The 21,686-nt window shown below is 38.3% G+C and overlaps 1 protein-coding gene and 2 long non-coding RNA genes across 3 annotated transcripts; 1 reads left to right on the top strand and 2 right to left on the bottom strand.

The window, feature by feature from the left end:
- The first annotated feature begins 731 nt into the window (after positions 1-731).
- LOC101163661 (myosin heavy chain, fast skeletal muscle-like) lies at positions 732-12,127 on the top strand. Its single transcript, XM_023957482.2, has 41 exons — positions 732-768; positions 1,035-1,083; positions 1,168-1,391; positions 1,534-1,677; positions 1,768-1,924; positions 2,014-2,041; positions 2,130-2,241; positions 2,327-2,419; positions 2,505-2,568; positions 2,687-2,785; positions 2,866-2,969; positions 3,056-3,194; positions 3,281-3,399; positions 3,487-3,636; positions 3,713-3,883; positions 3,977-4,283; positions 4,600-4,667; positions 4,756-4,843; positions 4,932-5,049; positions 5,144-5,267; positions 5,367-5,503; positions 5,598-5,853; positions 6,525-6,767; positions 6,841-7,017; positions 7,106-7,251; positions 7,780-7,870; positions 7,981-8,370; positions 8,444-8,570; positions 8,651-8,769; positions 8,875-9,071; positions 9,155-9,338; positions 9,434-9,599; positions 9,727-9,851; positions 9,969-10,277; positions 10,365-10,568; positions 10,648-10,773; positions 10,873-11,043; positions 11,134-11,238; positions 11,321-11,416; positions 11,512-11,643; positions 12,006-12,127. Exons 3-41 carry the CDS (start codon positions 1,188-1,190, stop codon positions 12,021-12,023), a joined length of 5,808 nt encoding a protein of 1,935 aa, XP_023813250.1. The 5' UTR covers positions 732-768; positions 1,035-1,083; positions 1,168-1,187; the 3' UTR covers positions 12,024-12,127.
- A 1,799-nt stretch (positions 12,128-13,926) lies between these two features.
- Positions 13,927-16,781, bottom strand: LOC110013941 (uncharacterized). The gene is made up of 2 exons (XR_002289108.3): positions 16,596-16,781; positions 13,927-15,559 (listed from the first exon to the last, which is right to left on the bottom strand). It is a non-coding gene; the product is annotated as an uncharacterized LOC110013941 (long non-coding RNA).
- A 281-nt stretch (positions 16,782-17,062) lies between these two features.
- On the bottom strand, positions 17,063-17,691 carry LOC105357999 (uncharacterized). Its single transcript, XR_002873678.2, has 2 exons — positions 17,551-17,691; positions 17,063-17,200 (listed from the first exon to the last, which is right to left on the bottom strand). It is a non-coding gene; the product is annotated as an uncharacterized LOC105357999 (long non-coding RNA).
- Positions 17,692-21,686: the final 3,995 nt, after the last annotated feature.

The following is a 21,686-nucleotide window of genomic DNA, read 5'->3' as shown; positions in this document are numbered from 1 at the left end:
TTTATTACTTTGTTTTTCACTGTCACAAATTATTTTGTCATTTTTTTTGCTGGGTGTAAAACTGTCAGCTGCCAATTCTGCATTAACCTCATTCCACAGAGACATGTAACACATACAACACATACAAGACCATCAACTGGAATATTATTTTAGATGTCATGACCTTTATGTCCAGTAACTATAAACCACGGGTATACCAAATCTTCTTTGAATCTGACACTTTAGTTTTTACTGTTGTATTAAAAGTGATAGGACATTGAAAAAGATACATAAACATTTTTCCCCAACACGATTCACAAAATAAAGGTACTTCACAAAGGGGGATAATGTGAATCGAAAAAAAAAATGGTGACAATTATCAACAATAATAATAATGACTATTTATATTAAACAGATAAATAAATCATGTTAAACTTTTTCATACTAAGATTTATCAACATCATGGGAGATGTATTATTTTTTAAATTTCCAAATTGTTCAAAAATTGAAATCTAATCATTTGAGTAACTCTGTAAAAAGCTGTGAAAATATTGTTATAATGTTAATTAAATATTCTTAAAATAAATATGCACTTAGGTGTATTATATTATCTGATGAAACATGAAACCGAAATATTTGTTTATTTTTGACTCCTTTGATATCAAGCAGCAAGGTGTCAAGCTTGCATGACCAAATCTAGTGGGGGGCTTTTGCTGATAAAGCAGAGATGCAGTATATAAGAACGGCAGTCATGGGGCTTGTGCTCTAATTGAAAGGCATTTCAGACAGGTCAGTGCAATAAACTCTCCAGATTTTCTGTGCTTCTATATGGTATGAATGATCTAGTTGTTAATTACAAAAAAAATTTGTATTCAAAATAATTTATTTTAATCACATTGTATAAATATTGGCATTAATAGGTCAATGTTTTGGTTATGAATTTTTTTTTATTTTGCAGTTTATTATTTAAGTAATCATGTCATATGCTGAGAACTTCAGGCAAAAATACCACTTCAAAAATTTAAAACTGAACTTTTTCTTACTTTTTTTTGCAGCATTTTGATATACCGGGACTCATCAAACCAAGGATTTCCATCTGCTGAGGTACACTATATCAGACAAAATGTTTTTTTTTTCTGCTTTGAGTTGTGAAAAAGCTCTCAAAGAATATTTTTTCCTAATCTTTAGGCCCCACTAAAAGTGCCATCATGAGTACGGATGCTGAAATGGAGCAGTATGGCCCGGCGGCCATCTACCTCCGGAAACCAGAAAGGGAGAGGATTGAGGCCCAAACAGCACCATTTGATGCCAAAACGGCCTTTTTCGTTGTTGATGCAGATGAGATGTATCTCAAGGGTAAACTCATCAAAAGAGAGGGTGGCAAAGCCACTGTGGAGACTGAAGGAGGGAAGGTAAGAAAAAGAAAAAAGGAGATCATATTAACTTTATAATGTGGCTCAACTTAGTTTAGCACTTTTTTGTTATTAAAGGAGTTTTATGATGTGACATCTTTTCAAAAAAAATAAATAAATAACTTAAACTATTATTCTACAGACTGTCACTGTGAAAGAGGATGATATCTATCCCAGAAACCCTCCAAAGTTTGATAAGATGGAGGACATGGCCATGATGACCCACCTTAATGAGCCCTCTGTGCTGTTTAACCTCAAAGAGCGTTTTGCATCATGGATGATCTATGTGAGTTTTAGTTTATTTGGTTCTACTTTATTTTATAATTGCGATTGCTTTTGTTCCATATCAGAAAAAGAAAATTGTTTTCTCTTATAGACCTATTCTGGGTTGTTCTGCGTGGTCGTGAATCCATACAAGTGGCTTCCTGTGTATGATGCTCAATGTGTGTCAGGATACAGAGGAAAGAAGAGGATTGAGGCTCCGCCCCATATCTTTTCCATCTCTGACAATGCCTATCAATTTATGCATACAGGTGATGCTGAATTTTCAAACATAATAACAAGTTTATGTTTGTTATGTTATGGGGAAACTTATGTAACCCTTGGATGTTTGCTTGTTTAGATCGTGAGAACCAGTCTATCCTGATTACGTGAGTATTAGACATATTTAAATACAAAAGATTTGTCAACTTAAGGAAACTTACCGTAAAGGCATAAAATGTGAAATGTGTATCCCAGTGGAGAATCTGGTGCAGGGAAGACTGTCAACACCAAGCGTGTCATCCAGTACTTTGCAACAATTGCTGCTCTTGGTGGAAAGAAGGAGCAGCAAAGCGCTGGAAAAATTCAGGTAAAGTCACTGAATTGGTCTCAGATTGTTTTACAAAATGTGATTGCATATGCATGTAATGTAAAAATATACTGTGTCCTTGCAGGGCTCGCTTGAGGATCAGATTGTTGCTGCCAACCCTCTGCTGGAGTCCTATGGTAATGCCAAGACTGTGAGGAATGACAACTCCTCCCGTTTTGTAAGTGTTGGAATCATTCTAATGGTTTGAGAATATGAGTCACTTTCTTCTTACATGCAATAATGTTTATCATTATGTTGTTCAGGGTAAATTCATCAGGATTCACTTTGGTTCCAGTGGAAAACTGGCTTCAGCTGATATTGAAACTTGTAAGTTAAGAGCCAAACAAGTGGCATGAAAAACAGCCTCTATTGGTCTTTAACATGTGCTTCTGTAGTTAATTTCTATTTCAGAAATACTAACTTTCTTTTAACTGGTTGATTGCAGATCTGTTGGAGAAGTCTCGTGTCACTTACCAGTTGTCTGCTGAGAGGAGCTACCATATCTTCTACCAGCTGATGACGGGCCACAAACCTGAGCTCCTGGGTATGATATTGTAAAACTCGAATGTATGGAAACTCAACATTTATCTTATAAACCCATAAACATTGATTTTTCTCTTTTAGAGGCTCTTCTTATCACCACCAACCCCTATGACTTCCCATTGATCAGCATGGGTGAAATCACAGTAAAGAGCATCAATGACGTTGAGGAGTTCATTGCAACTGATGTAAAACAAATACTTTATACTTGTTCTTAAATTATATTTTGAAAAAGACCAGAGAGATTAATTTGTACTTGTGATGTGCAATGCAGTTGGCCATTGATATTTTGGGCTTTAACGGTGAGGAAAAGTTAGGCATCTACAAGCTGACTGGTGCTGTGATGCATCATGGTAACATGAAGTTTAAGCAGAAGCAGCGAGAGGAGCAGGCAGAACCTGACGGCACTGAGGGTAACTGCCAATTTACCACAGTTCTCATAGTGTCAAAGATAAAATGTTTTTTTGATCATTAACACATTTATTTCTCTTTTCATTAGTGCCTGATAAAATCGCCTACCTGATGGGCCTAAACTCAGCTGACATGCTGAAAGCTCTGTGCTACCCAAGAGTCAAGGTTGGAAATGAGATGGTCACCAAAGGTCAGACCGTCCCACAGGTACATATGAAAATTAAAACATGGCCATGGACAATAAACAGAGCACATACTGAATATGCAAATGATACTAAACTTTTTCTTGTCTAGGTCAACAATTCTGTCAGTGCTCTGTGCAAGTCTGTCTATGAGAAAATGTTCTTGTGGATGGTCATCCGCATCAACGAGATGTTGGACACAAAGCAGTCAAGACAGTACTTCATTGGAGTGCTGGACATTGCTGGATTTGAGATCTTTGATGTGAGTTGCAGCTGAGAAGATTTTAAAAATGCAAGAATTCAAGCTGATTGAAATGTTCCCCTACATTTACTTACAGTACAACAGCTTGGAGCAGCTCTGCATCAACTACACCAATGAGAAACTGCAACAGTTTTTCAACCACACTATGTTTGTCCTGGAGCAAGAGGAGTACAAGAAAGAAGGCATTGAATGGGTGTTCATTGACTTTGGCATGGACTTGGCTGCCTGCATTGAGCTTATTGAGAAGGTGATGAACCATTTAATTACTTGTGTTTTTAGATCAACAAAGTTGCGGGGGAGGTGTTCAGCTATTTTAACATGAACTATTACTTTTTCTAAGCCAATGGGCATCTTCTCCATCCTTGAAGAGGAGTGCATGTTCCCCAAGGCTTCTGATACAACTTTCAAGGGCAAACTGTACGATCAGCATCTTGGCAAGAACAAGGCCTTTGAGAAGCCTAAACCTGGAAAGGGAAAAGCTGAAGCTCACTTTGCCATGGTTCACTATGCTGGAACAGTGGATTACAACATCACTGGCTGGCTGGACAAGAACAAGGACCCACTGAACGACTCAGTGGTGCAGCTCTACCAGAAGTCTTCAAACAAACTGCTGTGCTACCTCTATGCAGCCCAAGCAGGAGCTGAAGGTAAGAATGGAAGTCACCCCATAAAAACTTGCAAATGTTCGAGGAATAGTGATCAAAATGATGTGTAAGTGCTTTATGTTGATACTTTTGTCTTAATACTGAGATATAAGCTTTTTTGTTCTTTTTCACAAAATATTGTATGAATATGTGATTTATGTTGTCTATGTTAATTTTTGAGAGGTACTGAAGTTCAGAGAGGCCGTATAAGTTTAAACTAAATCATTCATTTCATGCTTAATATGTCACTCTAGGAAGAAAAAAAAGAAATTGTGATACAATTATCATTGTTCAATCAGATCTTTGTTTTTTTGAGCAGAAGCTGCTGCCAAGAAGGGTGGTAAGAAGAAGGGTGGCTCCTTCCAGACTGTGTCTGCTCTTTTCAGGGTAAGTCTTCCGAAATATTTTTTGTTAAAAACAATCTAAAGCGTTGGTGGACAAAAAAGACCTCTTATGTCTTAATATGGACCCACAGGAGAACTTGGCCAAACTGATGACAAACTTGAAGAGCACTCATCCCCACTTTGTGCGTTGCCTGATTCCAAACGAATCAAAGACTCAAGGTTAAAAACCTACAGTGCTAATATTTGACCTAATTCTTTTAAGATTTCAGTAAATTTATTGTGAACTTAATGCATTTGTTTTTTTCAGGTCTTATGGAGAACTTCTTGGTCATCCACCAGCTGAGGTGTAATGGTGTGCTGGAGGGCATCAGAATCTGCACAAAGGGTTTTCCTGGCAGAATCCTCTACGGTGACTTCAAGCAGAGGTAAAACCTGGATTTATGTAAAAGGGAATCAGTGTAAATGACTTAACAATATAATCAAAACAAAAAAAAAAATAATGTTATTTTATTTGTTTAGATACAAAGTATTGAATGCTGCTGTCATCCCTGAGGGACAGTTCATGGACAACAAGAAAGCTTCAGAGAAGCTGCTTGGCTCCATTGATGTAGACCACGAACAGTACAAGTTTGGACACACTAAGGTATCATTTAAAGAAATGTTGTTAACAAGCTAACATTGCAAATACAATAAGTAATTCATGTGCAGACTTAGTGAATTTATTGTCCGATGTCAATCTCAGGTGTTCTTCAAAGCTGGTCTGCTGGGTACACTTGAGGAGATGAGAGATGAGAAACTGTCTTCACTGGTGTCCATGACTCAGGCTCTCTGCAGAGGATACGTTATGAGGAAGGAGTATGTTAAGATGACGGAGAGAAGGTAAATTATTTGAGGATCCTTTTTTTATATGTAATGACAAATCTATAACAGAAAACATTTGTATTAAAATGTACACTGTGTTTTGTGCAAACAGAGAATCTGTCTTCACCATCCAGTACAACGTCCGTTCATTCATGAATGTGAAGAACTGGCCATGGCTCAAACTCTACTTCAAGATCAAGCCTCTTCTGCAAAGCGCTGAGACTGAGAAGGAGCTGCAGGAGATGAAAGGAAACTATGAGAAGATGAAAACAGACCTGGCTGCTGCTTTGGCCAAGAAGAAGGAACTGGAGGAGAAAATGGTTTCTCTGATGCAGGAAAAGAATGATCTGCAGCTTCAAGTGGCTTCTGTAAGTTAGAAGTAGCTGCAAACATGAAATAAAAACTACCTAAAACATTGATGTCATTAATCTGTTAATAGGGTAGATAAAGAAAGTATAATAGCTCAACGTGGCTGGGATAAATAAACAATTGACCAGCTGTAGTTTTTAGGTGATTCAAATAAAGTAAAATGGGAATTAGGTAAAAATGTGCAGACAGAGACGATGTAAAATATGCAGTTTCAGCAAACCCTTTATAGTCTTACATTTACTCTGGATTAGGTCAAAAAGAGTTTCCTTGCTAAGGCCTGAACAGCAGATCTAGTTCAACACACATATAACTTGGATTTCAAAACACACCTTGGCCTTTGTGCATCTATGAAATATTTTATTTGATGTATGTCAATTAATATACATATTTTTTACCCACACAACACTTTGAACTGAGTGACACTGTAGGATTTTGTCTTACTAATGTGTGATTGTGACTGGTAGTGACTTGTTTTTTTTAGTCAATCATTTTGTGATATTTTTCAGTACCATGGAGCTGATTAATGACTAAAAAGAAATGTTTTCATGTTTTTCTTTGTATCCATTTAGGAGGACATTGATAAAAACTAAAATTGCATTAAACCATTTTTTGTTTTTAACGACCACAATAAGTTGCAGACCATTAGCTGATGCATTTTTTTAAACTACAGGAAACAGATAACCTCTCCGATGCTGAAGAAAGGTGTGAAGGACTCATTAAAAGCAAAATCCAGCTGGAGGCCAAACTCAAAGAGACCACTGAGAGACTGGAGGATGAAGAGGAAATCAATGCTGAGCTGACTGCTAAGAAGAGGAAGCTGGAGGATGAATGTTCTGAACTGAAGAAGGACATTGATGACTTGGAGCTCACCCTGGCTAAAGTGGAGAAGGAGAAACATGCCACTGAAAACAAGGTTAATGTCAAACTAATGTACACATTTTATATAATTTCAAATTATAAAATTTGACCTTTTATGGTACTCTAAGGTGAAAAACCTGACTGAGGAAATGGCTTCTCAAGATGAGTCCATTGCAAAGCTGACCAAGGAGAAGAAAGCCCTCCAAGAGGCCCATCAACAGACACTGGATGATCTCCAGGCAGAGGAAGACAAAGTCAACACTCTGACCAAATCCAAGACCAAGCTGGAACAGCAAGTGGATGATGTAAGAAAAGAAAAAAACTTCTGTCAAATTAGACAGAAATAGATGATCTGAAGAAGTTATTTAACAATAGAATATTTTTATCTGACAGCTTGAAGGTTCATTGGAGCAAGAGAAGAAGCTCCGCATGGATCTTGAGAGAGCCAAGAGGAAGCTGGAAGGAGATCTGAAACTAGCCCAGGAATCCATAATGGATCTGGAAAATGACAAGCAGCAGTCTGATGAGAAGATCAAGAAGTATGATTTTAAATTTGAGAGTAATATATTAAATAGTATTTTAACAGTATTGACTAATTTCTGTCCAAACTTTGTTTTTTTGTTATGTCAATTTTTATAAAACCCATGTAATATTTGTATAGGGGAAAAAAAAAATCTTGATATACCTGACTCTGATATAACTAAACACAATTTAAAAAAACTTTTTTCGAAGAAAAATAATTTGATGAAACCTGCTAATCAAGAAACATACATGCATTTTAATGAGTGTACAGTGATCCACAAAATCATATTTTGATTGTAGTATTGAGTATGATATGTTAAATGGTATTTAAAACCATATTCATTTCTGTCCAAACATTGGTTGATGTTCTTTCAGTATTTATAAAAATTAATTTGAATCATTTTATAGTGAAAGACAAAAATCTTGGTAAACCTCATTTTTGATATGACCAAACACAATTTGTTCCTTTGAATTTTTTTTTCAATTAAATCTGCTGTGTATATAGATTTTAAAAATATTTCTACTTTTAATCATTTTGTAAACAGGAAGGACTTTGAAATCAGTCAGCTTCTTAGCAAAATTGAGGATGAACAATCCCTTGGTGCTCAGCTTCAGAAAAAGATTAAGGAACTTCAGGTAATTTTATAAATATAAATATATATCTCTATGTGTACTTTTGACTTTGAAATTGTCAAAAGTTCTTTTGAAAGATACCTTGAAAATATTTGTGTGGACTTTGATTTTAGGCTCGTATTGAGGAGCTGGAAGAGGAGATTGAGGCTGAGAGAGCTGCTCGGGCCAAAGTAGAGAAGCAGAGAGCTGATCTCTCCAGGGAGCTTGAGGAGATCAGTGAGAGGCTTGAAGAAGCTGGAGGGGCAACATCTGCTCAGATTGAGATGAACAAGAAGCGGGAAGCTGAGTTCCAGAAGCTGAGGAGAGATCTTGAAGAGTCCACGCTGCAGCATGAAGCTACTGCAGCAGCTCTCCGCAAGAAGCAGGCCGACAGCGTTGCAGAGCTGGGAGAACAGATCGACAACCTGCAGCGTGTCAAGCAGAAGCTGGAGAAGGAGAAGAGCGAGTACAAGATGGAGATTGATGATCTCAGCAGCAACATGGAGGGTGTTGCTAAATCAAAGGTTTTCTTTGTTCAGTCTTTTAAATGTTCTTTGTCAACATATAATTTCTAAATTAAACATGTCATTTTTTAAGGGCAACTTGGAGAAAATGTGCAGAACTCTGGAGGATCAGCTGAGTGAGCTCAAGGCCAAAAATGATGAAAACGTTCGGCAACTGAATGACCTGAATGCACAGAGGGCAAGACTTCAGACAGAGAATGGTCAGTCACTTGTAACAGAAAAAAAGGCCCTTTTTGGAGAATTTCAATTAACCTAACCTCTTTTACTTTTAAATTTTTAGGTGAATTTTCTCGCCAGCTTGAAGAGAAAGAAGCTCTAGTTTCTCAGCTGACCAGAGGCAAACAGGCCTTCACTCAGCAGATTGAGGAGCTGAAAAGACATGTGGAGGAGGAAGTGAAGGCATGGGAACCTTTAACTACTGTTTTTATTCTTAGTTGTGGTGTTTTACAGAATGGTGTGACTGGTGAGACCACTACTTAGATTTAATTTTTTTGATTCTGTCAGGCCAAGAACGCTCTGGCTCATGGTGTTCAGTCAGCCCGCCATGACTGTGATCTGCTCAGAGAGCAGTTTGAGGAGGAGCAGGAGGCCAAGGCTGAGCTGCAGAGAGGAATGTCCAAGGCCAACAGTGAGGTGGCTCAGTGGAGAACCAAATATGAAACTGATGCCATCCAGCGCACTGAGGAACTGGAGGAGTCCAAGTTAGTCAAAGCAGTTCATCATTTCATCAAACTATTCTGTCTCTCGCTTCTTTTAAAACATTCACTCCATCCATTTGCTGCAGGAAAAAGCTTGCCCAGCGCCTGCAGGAGGCTGAGGAGTCCATTGAGGCTGTGAACTCCAAGTGTGCCTCTCTGGAGAAGACCAAGCAGAGGCTGCAGGGTGAAGTGGAGGACCTCATGATTGATGTGGAGAGAGCTAATTCTCTTGCTGCAAACCTGGACAAGAAACAGAGAAACTTTGACAAGGTACCATGTTCATCTGACAGTTAAAAAAAAATAAAACATGTTAGGAAGATACACTTACTTTAGTAACAAATCTGCAACCAATGGATAACCTCTAGGTCCTGGCAGAATGGAAGCAGAAGTATGAGGAGAGCCAGGCAGAGCTTGAAGGAGCTCAAAAAGAGGCTCGCTCTCTCAGCACAGAACTGTTCAAGATGAAGAACTCCTACGAGGAGGCCCTGGATCAGCTGGAGACCATGAAGAGGGAGAACAAGAACCTGCAACGTATGTTGTCCCTAGATAACCCATACATGGAGATGTGGCTGCTATAGAACTTTTAACATAAAGTGGACTTCATCTGAAGCTCTAAAAATAGATGAACTTTCTGCTTTATTCACCTTTTTCTTTGTAGAGGAGATCTCAGACCTGACGGAACAGATTGGTGAGACTGGAAAGAGCATCCATGAGCTGGAGAAAGCCAAAAAGTCTGTGGAGACTGAAAAGAGTGAAATTCAGACAGCTTTGGAGGAAGCTGAGGTAAAACGTCTTCATCTGAGAATTTACTACTACTGACATGACAGCACACATTTTGGTTAACTGCCTGATATGATTATTGGAAATGACTTATTTTGATGTCTGTTTGAAATTATTAAGGGCACTCTAGAACATGAGGAATCAAAGATTCTCAGAGTACAGCTTGAGCTCAACCAGGTCAAAGGTGAGATTGACAGGAAGCTGGCAGAGAAGGACGAGGAGTTGGAACAGATCAAGAGGAACAGTCAGAGGGTGATTGAATCCATGCAGAGCACTCTTGAGGCTGAGGTCAGGAGCAGAAATGATGCCCTGAGAGTCAAGAAGAAGATGGAGGGAGACCTGAATGAGATGGAGATTCAGCTCAGCCATGCCAACAGGCAGGCTGCTGAGGCCCAGAAACAACTCAGGAATGTTCAGGGACAACTCAAGGTGAGTTTGAAGACACTTTAAGTTCATTGAAGCGTTCATAGGATAGAAAATGAGTTGTGTCTCTCTAACCTTTATTGATGTTTTCAGGATGCCCAACTGCACCTTGATGATGCTCTGAGAGCACAGGAGGACATGAAGGAACAGGTTGCCATGGTGGAGCGCAGGAATGGTCTGATGTTGGCTGAGATTGAGGAGCTGAGAGCCGCTCTGGAACAGACAGAGAGAGGACGTAAAGTGGCTGAACAGGAGCTGGTCGATGCCAGTGAACGTGTCGGACTGCTTCACTCCCAGGTTGATATTTAACGAAACACGTTAAAAGCTGTCCACAACTAGAGAATCACTAAACTCTGTTATCAATTCCTTTTTTCAGAACACCAGTCTTCTGAACACCAAGAAGAAGTTGGAGTCTGATCTTGTCCAGGTTCAGGGTGAAGTGGATGATGCTATTCAAGAAGCAAGAAATGCAGAAGAGAAAGCCAAGAAGGCCATTACTGATGTAGGTTCTTCATTGTTTCTCATAATACATTGATATAGATTTGCACAGGTCTTGTTTATGCTCCCTTCAATCTATAATTTAAAATTACATTTAATTCAGGCTGCCATGATGGCTGAGGAGCTAAAGAAGGAGCAGGACACCAGCTCTCATCTGGAGAGGATGAAGAAGAACCTGGAGGTCACAGTGAAGGACCTGCAGCACCGTCTGGATGAAGCTGAGAACCTGGCTATGAAGGGTGGAAAGAAGCAGCTCCAGAAACTGGAGTCGAGGGTATGAGATTAATATGCTTTGCATTTGTGTCTGTAGAAAGGATTGTACCCTAAATAAAAGCAAATCATTGTTTTATTTGTCTTTATACAGGTGCGTGAGCTGGAGAGTGAAGTTGAATCTGAGCAGAGACGTGGAGTTGATGCAATCAAAGGAGTTCGCAAATATGAGAGGAGAGTGAAGGAGCTCACTTATCAGGTACATACCTAATTTCACTTCTAACAACTAAAAAAAAGATTTTGTGTGTAAGTATCTGTTTTATTTTTATTTATTTACCCAGACTGAGGAGGACAAGAAGAATGTGGCCAGGCTTCAGGATCTGGTTGACAAGCTGCAGCTCAAAGTCAAGGCTTACAAAAGACAGGCTGAGGAAGCTGTGAGTAAATTGTTTTTAAAGAATGACAATTTTGCAGTGACAGACAAGAAAAGAAAAACAAACATAAAAACTTATTTTAATGTAATTTTACACAGGAGGAGATGGCCAACACACATATGTCAAAGCTCAGAAAAGTCCAGAATGAATTTGAGGAAGCTCAAGAACGTGCTGACATTGCAGAGTCCCAGGTTAACAAGCTGAGAGTCAAGAGTCGTGATACTGGAAAGGTAAATGATAATGCATTATGCAATACAAACCCTCCAAAACATTGATTTTTCACCTGTTTATAATCTACACATTCTTTATTGTTTAATCTTTTAGTATTAATCCTTGTGCTATCCTAGGCACTTTAACATTGGGAGTTGGGTCATTTAGACCCACTAGACAGTGCACTGAACCTTTTTTCTTCAATGATTTGTGAACCTCACCGGTGTCCTTGGATTACATGAAATTTTTCCACCTTTATCCACCTTTGTCATGGTAGGGAGAACACGTCAATGCAAGGGTGGGGTCATCTAAGATAGCACAAGGGTTAAAATCTAAATCAACTTCATGTGTGACTGGTAATTTTTGTGATTTTTCTTTACAGTCTGAAAGTGCAGAATAAGGGAGAAGATTCAGATTTAACATTTTAACAGTATTTCTGAAATATGAAACAGCTGTTAAAAAGATTTTTTATAAAATGTGAATAAAGTTTGCATTTTATCGTAATCTAAGTTCTTCTTTTCATTATTTACTCACTAATTAGTCTTAAAACATTTAATTCTGTTTTTTTTTTCATTTTCATCACTAGTTCAAAACCTCAGGATAAACATACAAAACCTAAAATTTCTATGTATTTACGATCTACACAAACACTTACAATACCAGTAAAGCTTAAATTAGAAGACTTTGGAATCTTTTTTAATAATAACAAAATGACAACAGCTATTTTAATTAATTGTTGTGAATTGTCAAACCACTGCCAAGCCACCAACTAAAATAGCTGACAGTGCAAACTAAGACACACACAAACAGGTGGAAAGGAGTTCAGGCAGCAGCTTTACTGGAGCATTCGGAGTAAACTTGGCTGTCAAGTTTGCCGACACTCTAATAGATAGACACAGACCTGTCATTTGTCAAAATTTAAAAATGCTGGAAAATGGCAAGCAGTTTCTAATATTTTAAAATTCGCATGGATCCGAATAAGTGGACTTTATTTTACTTCTCAAAACATGACGGCTGTATTTTAACAGATTACTTGACATTTTTTAAATATGAGTGAAATTAATAAATTTTATCCAGTCTGGTACATGAGGAAGCTAAAAATAACCACTGATAATACGTTTTTTTTGTCTGAGTGTGTGTGTGTGTATGACCATTATGGCTGACAGTGGGTCAGCCACAATGTCCAGCTTCTTCATGGAATATCTGGAGAAGAACGCACTAACATCTGCACTTGAGCACTGCCAGCCAAACCAATGGAAACGCTACGTTGATAACGTTCTGGAAATATCAAAAATGGACACACACAGCAGATCACAGACAACTTTAACACCATGGACGACACGGGACAGATCCAATTCACACATGAAGAGGAAAAGGACAACTCCATCAATTTCTTGGATATAAACATCACTCACACAGGAAATAGGGATATAAAAATCAAAGTATGCAGGAAACCAACTCATACTGACCAATATTTATCATGGATATCAGAACACCCTACCACTCACAAGATATCTGTTGTAAGAACCTTATTTGACCACACAGAGGAAATACAAGGAAACAGAGAAGAAAAAATAGACAAAGAAGACAGAAAATAAAGGAATGGTCAGACTACCATACATCAGAGGAGTAACAGAATGCATCCAAAGGGCCATGAAAAAACATTATATCAGCACCCTTGTCAAATATTATAAAAAACTCAGGCTACTACTGGTACAGCCAAAAGACAAGATTGAACAAAACAATGAATGCAACGTCATCTACGAAATACCATGTCACACCTGCAACACAACATACATCGGAGAAACAGAACGCACCTTCATCACAAGAAAAACTGAACATCAAAAAGAGTGCAAAAAGGAAACAAAGAAAAGACTAACAAGAGCAAGACGACAACAGGCAGCTCAAGAAAACATGAAATCAGTCATAACGGACCACTGCAAACAAGAAAACCATATTGTGGACTGGGAAAAGCCCAAAGTCCTCCACACAGATGGATCATGGAGGCGGTGGAGATCCAAAAGCGAGCCCAAACACCATGAACCGGGATGAGGGGGCCTTCCTGATCTCTCAAACATGGAGTAACATCCTCCAGTAGAAAACGGACATCAAGGGGCGGATTCACCTGTCAAAGTTTGACAGGTGACTCCGCATCGGTCACAATCATCTGCTTTTATATACGTCAAATCACTACCATCTGATGACGACTCTGATAAAGACGGAAGACATCAGTCAAAACATGTCAGGTATGTGAAAAAAACACAACTGTGTCTACTAATAGAAAAAAACTAAAAAGCCAGTAATAATACAGACACTATGAACTTTATTGAACTAACCAAAGGAACAATTCAGAGTCACTATCTAACCTATGTTTTTGGACTTCCAGACTGTGTCTGCTGTCTTCTGAGTATGTATTCCAAAATATTTTTTATTAGAAACTATTTGTTCATTTCCCCCCAAATTTTTATTTAAGTGAGACAACAACAACAAAAGAAAATACACTGGACAAACAGATCTGATAAACAAAGATAACAACCATCACAAACGCAAGAAAAAAGGGGGAAAAGAGGAAAAGTTTCTGTGTGTGTGGGTGTGTATGCATGTGCATGTGAGAATAAGACAACAAGAGAGAGAATTCCATTCGATTATATACACACAATCTTGAACCGACAATCATGCATTCTGATAGCTATACAAATCGAGGGATACATTAATAGAGATTCATATAGATAGAAAGGAAAGTATAGGATAATAGAAAAGTCAAGCATAAAACCAACAATAGAATTAAAAATCATCTTGTCATTATTACAAAAAATATCGAGTAGTTACCCCCAACCATCAGATGCCATATTCAGACCCTAATCAGATGACATGAATGGGGTACAGTAGAGAGAGTCGGGGGAGAAACGGGAGAGCAAGGTCAACACACCCAATACCAGAGAGGCTGAGACAGTCCCCCCCCCCTCACTGCCCACCTGGAACCGGCATAGGAATAAAAAAGGACAGGAGGGCACGGCCCGCACCAAAGGACAGTGCAGGGGCGGTGGCGCGCATACAATCCTTACAAGCACAAAGTTAAGAGACAAGCCGTTCCTAAATGACAGATTGTAGTTCAGTCATACCAGTGGAAGAAGGTAATAAATTGGCTAAACAAATGTATTCAAGAAACAAGTTTTTAAATATAGACAAGTTTGTGGTGTTTTTTTGATTTCCAGTTCATAAAGATAGTTTTTTATTTATTTATTTTTATTTATTTATTTTTTTGCAATGGTTATTGCTACAACAAGAATAATTATATTCTTAGACTGTTCAACTTTCAATAGTGATAGTTCTAAAAGGTCTCCTAATAGATCTCCAGTGAGGGTGATAATGAGATGAAGCAGCCCAAGAAGGTAGATAGAGTTTGGGTAATTTCTTCTTGAAAGTGTTTAAGGGGTGTTATTATGCCACTTTTTATATCTAGAGGGACCTAGAGGAGCATAATCAATAATAAATACTGAAGAACAATAACTAAAAGGTGAAGGAAAAAGGCCTCAGGATAAACCAAGGCCAAAATCACAAACAAAACCCCACCTAACTGAAATATGAAACCTAACCTGTAAAAAAAAGAAGGAAAATCACTGACAAAACACTAACCTCCCAAGACTAACATAAACAGAATAAAACATACGTGAAAGAAAATGACAGTTCCCCCCATAGCTTCTCTTAAACATAACTACAAACAAAAGATTACTCAGAGTGGGCCTGAACACAAAACTACAACAATTACACAGTGCAACACAAACTACAAAACATGTGAGGAAGAGCACCACCTTGCAGGGGAGACAGGTTGCAGCAAAGCTCCCTTCTCACAGGCTGGAGGTCCACATGGTGCTTTTAAAGGCTGCTTCCATCAGTTTGGGTCCAGTGGGAGCCACACCTTTTCCAGCATCACACCTGAAAGTTAACAGATAAACAAACACAAAGATAAAAAAAACAAAGTCCCACTCTGATACAAAAAGAAAATACACAACACAGAAAAAAAAGAAAAGGTCTACTAAATTGTTGTATTCCTGGATAAAATAGGAAAATGGGATTAGACCACTGAAATAAAAATTATGTTTAAGATGTGTAATACCCTTACTGGCCCAGTTGTGTGGATTGTTTAAGGATTTAAGTGGATTGTGAATCTTCAAGTCAATTCAATTTTATTTATATAACCCAATATTCCAACTAAAGTTTTCTCAATGGGCTTCAAGCTTTAAGTTGGACTAGTTGTATATTGTGTTTTTTTAATCTTATAATGACTTCTTTTTTAACCTCAATTAAACATGCGTGATGTTATCCTTAAAAGAGTTATTGTTACTTTTAGAACAGAAAAGTCCTACAAGTTGTAGGAATTTACAAGCACCTAGTTGCACTTTTGATCATTTTCATTTGTAAATATTTGAACAATAAAGTAACCATAATAAGCAATTGTTCATTTCTGTGTCGTGATTGGGGAGCACCCAGGGGAGCAACTGGTGTGGCTCGCCCAGGGCGTCATTTCATCCAGAACCACCACTGGTCATAAAATATGAACCAACTATTGATTTGTCCTCAAACATTGTCTTTCTAATAAACAGGTAACTAAAAGTTATTTTTGAATCATTTTGTTGTTTTTTTTATGAATTTTAAACATTCTGTTTCTTAAAAAAAAATAGAACTTTAGTCAAGATTATGTTTTTTCATTAAAAAACCCGACTTCCAGCTAGCTTCCAGCTCCCCCTTGACAAAAATCGACTCCTGCACAAATTATTTGGCTGAAACAATTTCACACCTAATATCTTGGATGGATGGATGGATGGATGAATGGATGGATGGATGGATGGATGGAGTCTTTAATAATCCCTTAAGAAATTTTTACCGCCCCATCCGGACATGTTGCTGCCTGATAGTTGACTATTATCAATTATTAGATAACTGGTGTGCCAGGAGCCGGTTTAGCTCGTACTGGTTTGCGGCACCTTCCGTCCGTGAAACTAGGGTTCGACTCCGGCCTGCTCCCTGTTCCCTTCTCTACCCCTGTGCTGGTTCCAAGCCCGGTTTGAGAAGGTTGCGTCAGGAAGGGCATCCGGCATAAAACTTTGCCAAGTTTACCATGCGACTTGTTCGCTGTGGCGACCCCTGATGGGAGAAGCTGAAAGAGGAAGAAGAAGAGATAACTGGTGTGCCTATAAACATTAAAACTTATTAAATTTAGTCAACATGTAGATTATAATACGCTGCATTTATGTATGTATTTTAGTCACACATTGCATCTTAAATAATTTAATAAAGTAATGTCTGCATGAAAATCTTTGCAATTTTACTTATCATACTGGTTTAGTGACTGCTTTACCAGACATGTATATTTAATGTTGCATCACAAAAATCAACATTTGAACCCAGAAATATGTAATTAAAAAAAAGACAGAGATGTTTTCCTCAACAAGTTTTATTCAGTATAATAGCAAATAAGAATCAGGAATGTGACAGATGTTTTCCACACGTTTTTCCTTCCATTAGACCAGTTCCCAAAAAATTCTAAAACTTTGGAGAAATACCCTGGGATAGTTTCTGAGGAAAAAAGATGAAAATGTCATTAAAATATATTGTTTACAATTTTCCAAACTGCAGATTTGACCAAGATCCTTAATTTAAGTTGTCATAATGTTTTTTAAAAGAGATTAGCAGGCAGTTTTTCATTTAACATCTATGTAAACAGTTAAAGTTACTACAGGTGAGGCAAATATTTTAAACAAGTTTGTGTGTCATGCTGTGTCACAGTTAACTGAGCACGCCACATTCCATCTCCCAAGGTGAAAATCATTTCAGAGCTGTCAGCAGGCAACAATTTTACTACAAGACAAACTGCACCAAAAAACAACAAAACAATGTAGGGTCACTTAAAGTCTTCAAACACTTACTTTTCAGGCACTAAAGACCTCAAATTCATGAAGTTGTTACAGGACTGCATCTGCTATGAAGTAAAAAAAGATGTAGAGTTGTGTTAAAAACTGAGTCAACAAAAATGAGCCAACTACGAGGGCTCACAGACCCCTTTCATATGCTGTGGAAGATCATCCGTCATCATTTTATATTCCTGATACAAAAAAAACACTTGCTGATACTGTCCTATTTTTGATTATGGAGTCTACCCTGCCCCAGTCTGAAAAATGTAGATGGTCATCAAATAAATTCAACAGGCAGCTGCATAACATGATATCTCCCCCACAGCACTGCTTATTCCTGCTCAGAAGGTTAAGAGGACTGGTGTCTTGTTTCTGTAAATGCAAGCCAATTCTTCTAGTAAACAACATTACAGACATATTTGAAGGACTACTTTCCACTACTTTTTCTCTCTCTTTCTATATCCATATATATATGTATATATACATATAGTTTACATATTTATATAAAGTATATTAGTTTACAAAATATAAAAATTACAAATGTTGTTGCAAAACTAATTTTTAAAGAAAACAATTAAAAATCTATGATTTTTAGCTCTTTTTTTGACAGACTTTACTATTTCACCTATTATTTTAAAGAGCTGCACTTTCATATTTTACTCTATATCTTAGCTTTGGAGTCAACAAGTATTCAGTTTGGAGGGTAGCCAAATATGCATATTTTAATGTAGACTATTTTGATCATGTATCCAAAAGTTTTTGTACTTACACCAAATATACATCATTAGGAGATGTTGGGGAGTCATAAAATATTATTTTCATATGGTTAATGACATATATATAACTTGCCTCTGGTGGAAGGTTGGCGGCAGTGTTCGGCAGCAGCAGAGCCACAATCAGTGTGTGAACGTGTGTGAATGGGTGAATGGGACTGTGACTGTAAAGCGCTTTCAGCCTTCAAGAAAGGTAGAAAAGCCCTATACAATTTACAATTATTTGCTGTCTACCATTTACCATTTCACAGAAAGCATTGTTTTATTGAAAGATGTGTTTTAAATCTTAAAAATGTTTCAAGAATACCTTATATACCTTATCCCTCTGTCCAATATTAACAAGAGTGTAAATATATTCTACATTTAAGAGTAATGTCTATATTTAATGTACCATCACAACAATGTATTCATTTACATTGTGCTTGTTTGTCAATAAAATTCTCATCCTGAGTTATATTTCAGCATTCTGAAATGGAGGATGAACAGAATAAAGAGTACACAGATAATATAGGCCCCTGTCCTATATTAAGCATATGTGGCATGAGTTCATTCATACATCTTTTAAAACATTTGCCACTCAGACCAAGTTTCTTGCCCATGTGATTACCCCTGGGACTATGCAAATGGTCAAGGTTAAAGCCGTTCTCGCTTGGCCTGTCCCTTCTGGATGTTAACAGTTAAAGCGCATCCTGGGGTTTGCAAATTTCCACAGGCATTTCATGCAAGGCTTTTTACAGACTCACCTTGGCTAAGGTACGTTTTGTCTGGGATGAGGGAGCAAATAAGGCGTTTACCGATCTGGAAAGACATTTTCTCCAAACATTTCACTGTGGAGGTGGATGCGTCTGAGTCTGGAGTGGGGGCAGTTTTGTGTCAGAGAGCGTCTGACAATAAAGTTCATCCTGCAAGATCACTCCTGCTGAGAGAAACTACAACATAGGAAACAGAAAGCTGTTGGCAGTAAAATTAGCCTTGGAGGAGTGGCGTCACTGGTTGGAGGGGGCTAACTAAGCATTTATGATTTGGAATAATCATTAAAAGCTGGAATACATTCAAACAGCCAAAAGCCTTAACCCACACCAGGCCAGATGGGCCCTGTTTTTCGACAGGTTCAATTTCTCCCTCTCCTACTGGCCGGGCAGTAAAGATTTCAAGCCGGGCGCTCTTTCACACCAGTTTCAGTGAGAGGACGAATCTGATTCTACTGCAGCTGCCACCATTGTTCCTCCTTATCTTGTGCTGGGAGCTTCTTGATGGGCCTTGCATTGCATGGTCAAAGCTTCTGTTCCTGATGTGACTACCATTCTTGTAGGATGTCCTTCTGACTGCCTGTTTGTTCCTCCCTCTCTTTGTCCTGCAGTTTTCAAGTGGGGTCACTCTTCTCTGTTAGCTTGCCATCCTGGAGTGGTGAGGACTGCGTTGATAGTGGCTCAAACGTTTTGGTAGCCCATCATGTCCTCTGACGTTAGGGCTTTTTTGTCCTCGTGCCCTGTGTGTCCAAGTGTGAAGGTATCCAGAAAGCCACCCGCTGGATACCTACAACCTCTACCTCTTCTCTTCGGACCTTCTCTTCGGTGGAATTCTCTGATAGAACTCTTAACTGGGTTACCCATCTCAGAAGGTAACACTGTTATCCTATCCATTGTAGATAGGTTTTCCAAACTGGTTGATGCTGTGCCTTTGCATCAGCCAAACAGTTGGCTGTTTCAGTCACTAAGCATGTGTTTTGTTAACATGGCCTTCCACAAAACATAACTTTGGATCGAGGACTGCATTTTGTTGCCACCTTTTGGAGAGAATTATGCAAGAACTTGGTCTTCTCTGCCCTGGGCTGTATATTCACATTACACCCTCCAAAATTCTTCGTGATATTCCCCTGTTCAAGCAGCCTGCAGTTATCAGGCACCCCTTTTTCCCCATCAGGAACAATCACCTTCTACCTCTGGTCCCGCTGCATTTGTGAGCCATTGTTGGCATACATGGAGCAGATATCGACACCAGCTTCTACAAAATCAGGAGAGATTCACTGCTGTGTCATACCGTCATCAGTCAGCTGCTCCTGAATACAGGGTGAGAGACAGAGTGTGTCTCTCTTCGCCCGATGTGCCGCTGAAAAAGGGGAAGCTGCATCGAACGCTACCGCCGGGACCACTCTGACCAACCTCACATGTCTAGGAGCCAGATTTTGTTAGAGGGGTCATGTGATGGGTTGCCCCCTAGTGTTGCTGCTAGGTCCTGTTTCTTTGCTGGTTGGCTGTGGCCTCTCCCGAATTGGTCACAGCTGCCTCCACTTATCTGATCTAGCTTCCTTATTTGAAGGACTGTTCATTCTGTGTTTGGTGTTGGAGCATCTTGTATGCTGTCGCTTATGCTTGGCATTTGATTGAATCTTTGAAAACGTCTGGATGTGTTAGAGTCTTCCTGCTCCTGCGTTTACCCTCCCTAGCTAACCACAACAAAAACATTTAATAAAAAGCAGGACGTAAATATTTTACACAACTGACATTCGACCAAAGTATCATTGATTTAAGGTCAGCCGTTTGGTTTTGATTTGTGCTTCAACCCCAAAACTCATGAGAATAAAAACATCACGATCAAAAATGTTTTTTACTTGTGGTGCATTTTTTTCTAAAACAAAAAGCCTTTTAAAGCAATATTTGCAAGACAGTTTCGCAGTAATAAAATGGTTCTATCATGTTGTCCTTTTGGTCGTAATTTAAGTGTTACAGTCTGTGCTAACATTTCTACTTAGACCTAGATTAAGATTACAACAAATTCTGGATTTCTGAGAAAAACAAAGATAAAGTATTCTATTCTTAAAGATAAGAAATATTTTTTTATATTTAAAACTCATATTACAAGCCTCAGTAAAGTTAGGCAATGGGTTAACAAAATTTCTAAATCTGTTCTATAAATAAACAGTTCTCTCGATGACAAACATGACTCAGCGCTCTCTTCTAAAGGTGGATTTATTTCTAGCACAGTAACACCATCATCGTTACCTGCCAGAAAGAGAATTATAAGACCAGTCCACACTGAACTTGGCAACCATAGACAATTCTTGACTTTTTCCCAGGTTACCTGCTCACTAGAAATGAGAAAAAAACAATTAGACACAGTTTATTACTTTGTCTTTAACTGTCACAAATTATTTTGTCATTTTTTGCTGGGTGTGAACTGTCAGCTGCCAATTCTGCATTAATCTCATTACACATGGACATGCAATACTTATCCAGTGCAAATGGAAAGACCAACTGGAATATTATTATAGATGTCATGACCTTTTATGTCCAGTAACTAAACACCACTGGTCTCCCAATCCTTCTCTGAATCTAAAACTTTATTTTTTTCCTGTTGTATTAAAATTAGGAGGACATA

The sequence above is a fragment of the Oryzias latipes genome, chromosome 8 (assembly GCF_053564925.1).
Source record: "Oryzias latipes strain Hd-rR chromosome 8, Olatipes_Hd-rR_3.1".
Taxonomy (NCBI): domain Eukaryota; kingdom Metazoa; phylum Chordata; class Actinopteri; order Beloniformes; family Adrianichthyidae; genus Oryzias; species Oryzias latipes.
This window is presented reverse-complemented; position numbering and strand designations above follow the sequence as displayed.

Excerpts from the sequence above, each read along its gene's own strand:
- LOC101163661 (XM_023957482.2), top strand. The coding sequence starts at position 1,188 with ATGAGTACGGATGCTGAAATGGAGCAGTATGGCCCGGCGGCCATCTAC. Across the intron at positions 5,504-5,597 it reads GTTAAGATGACGGAGAGAAG|AGAATCTGTCTTCACCATCC; the intron begins GTAAATTATTTG and ends TTGTGCAAACAG. Across the intron at positions 10,569-10,647 it reads TCGGACTGCTTCACTCCCAG|AACACCAGTCTTCTGAACAC; the intron begins GTTGATATTTAA and ends TCCTTTTTTCAG.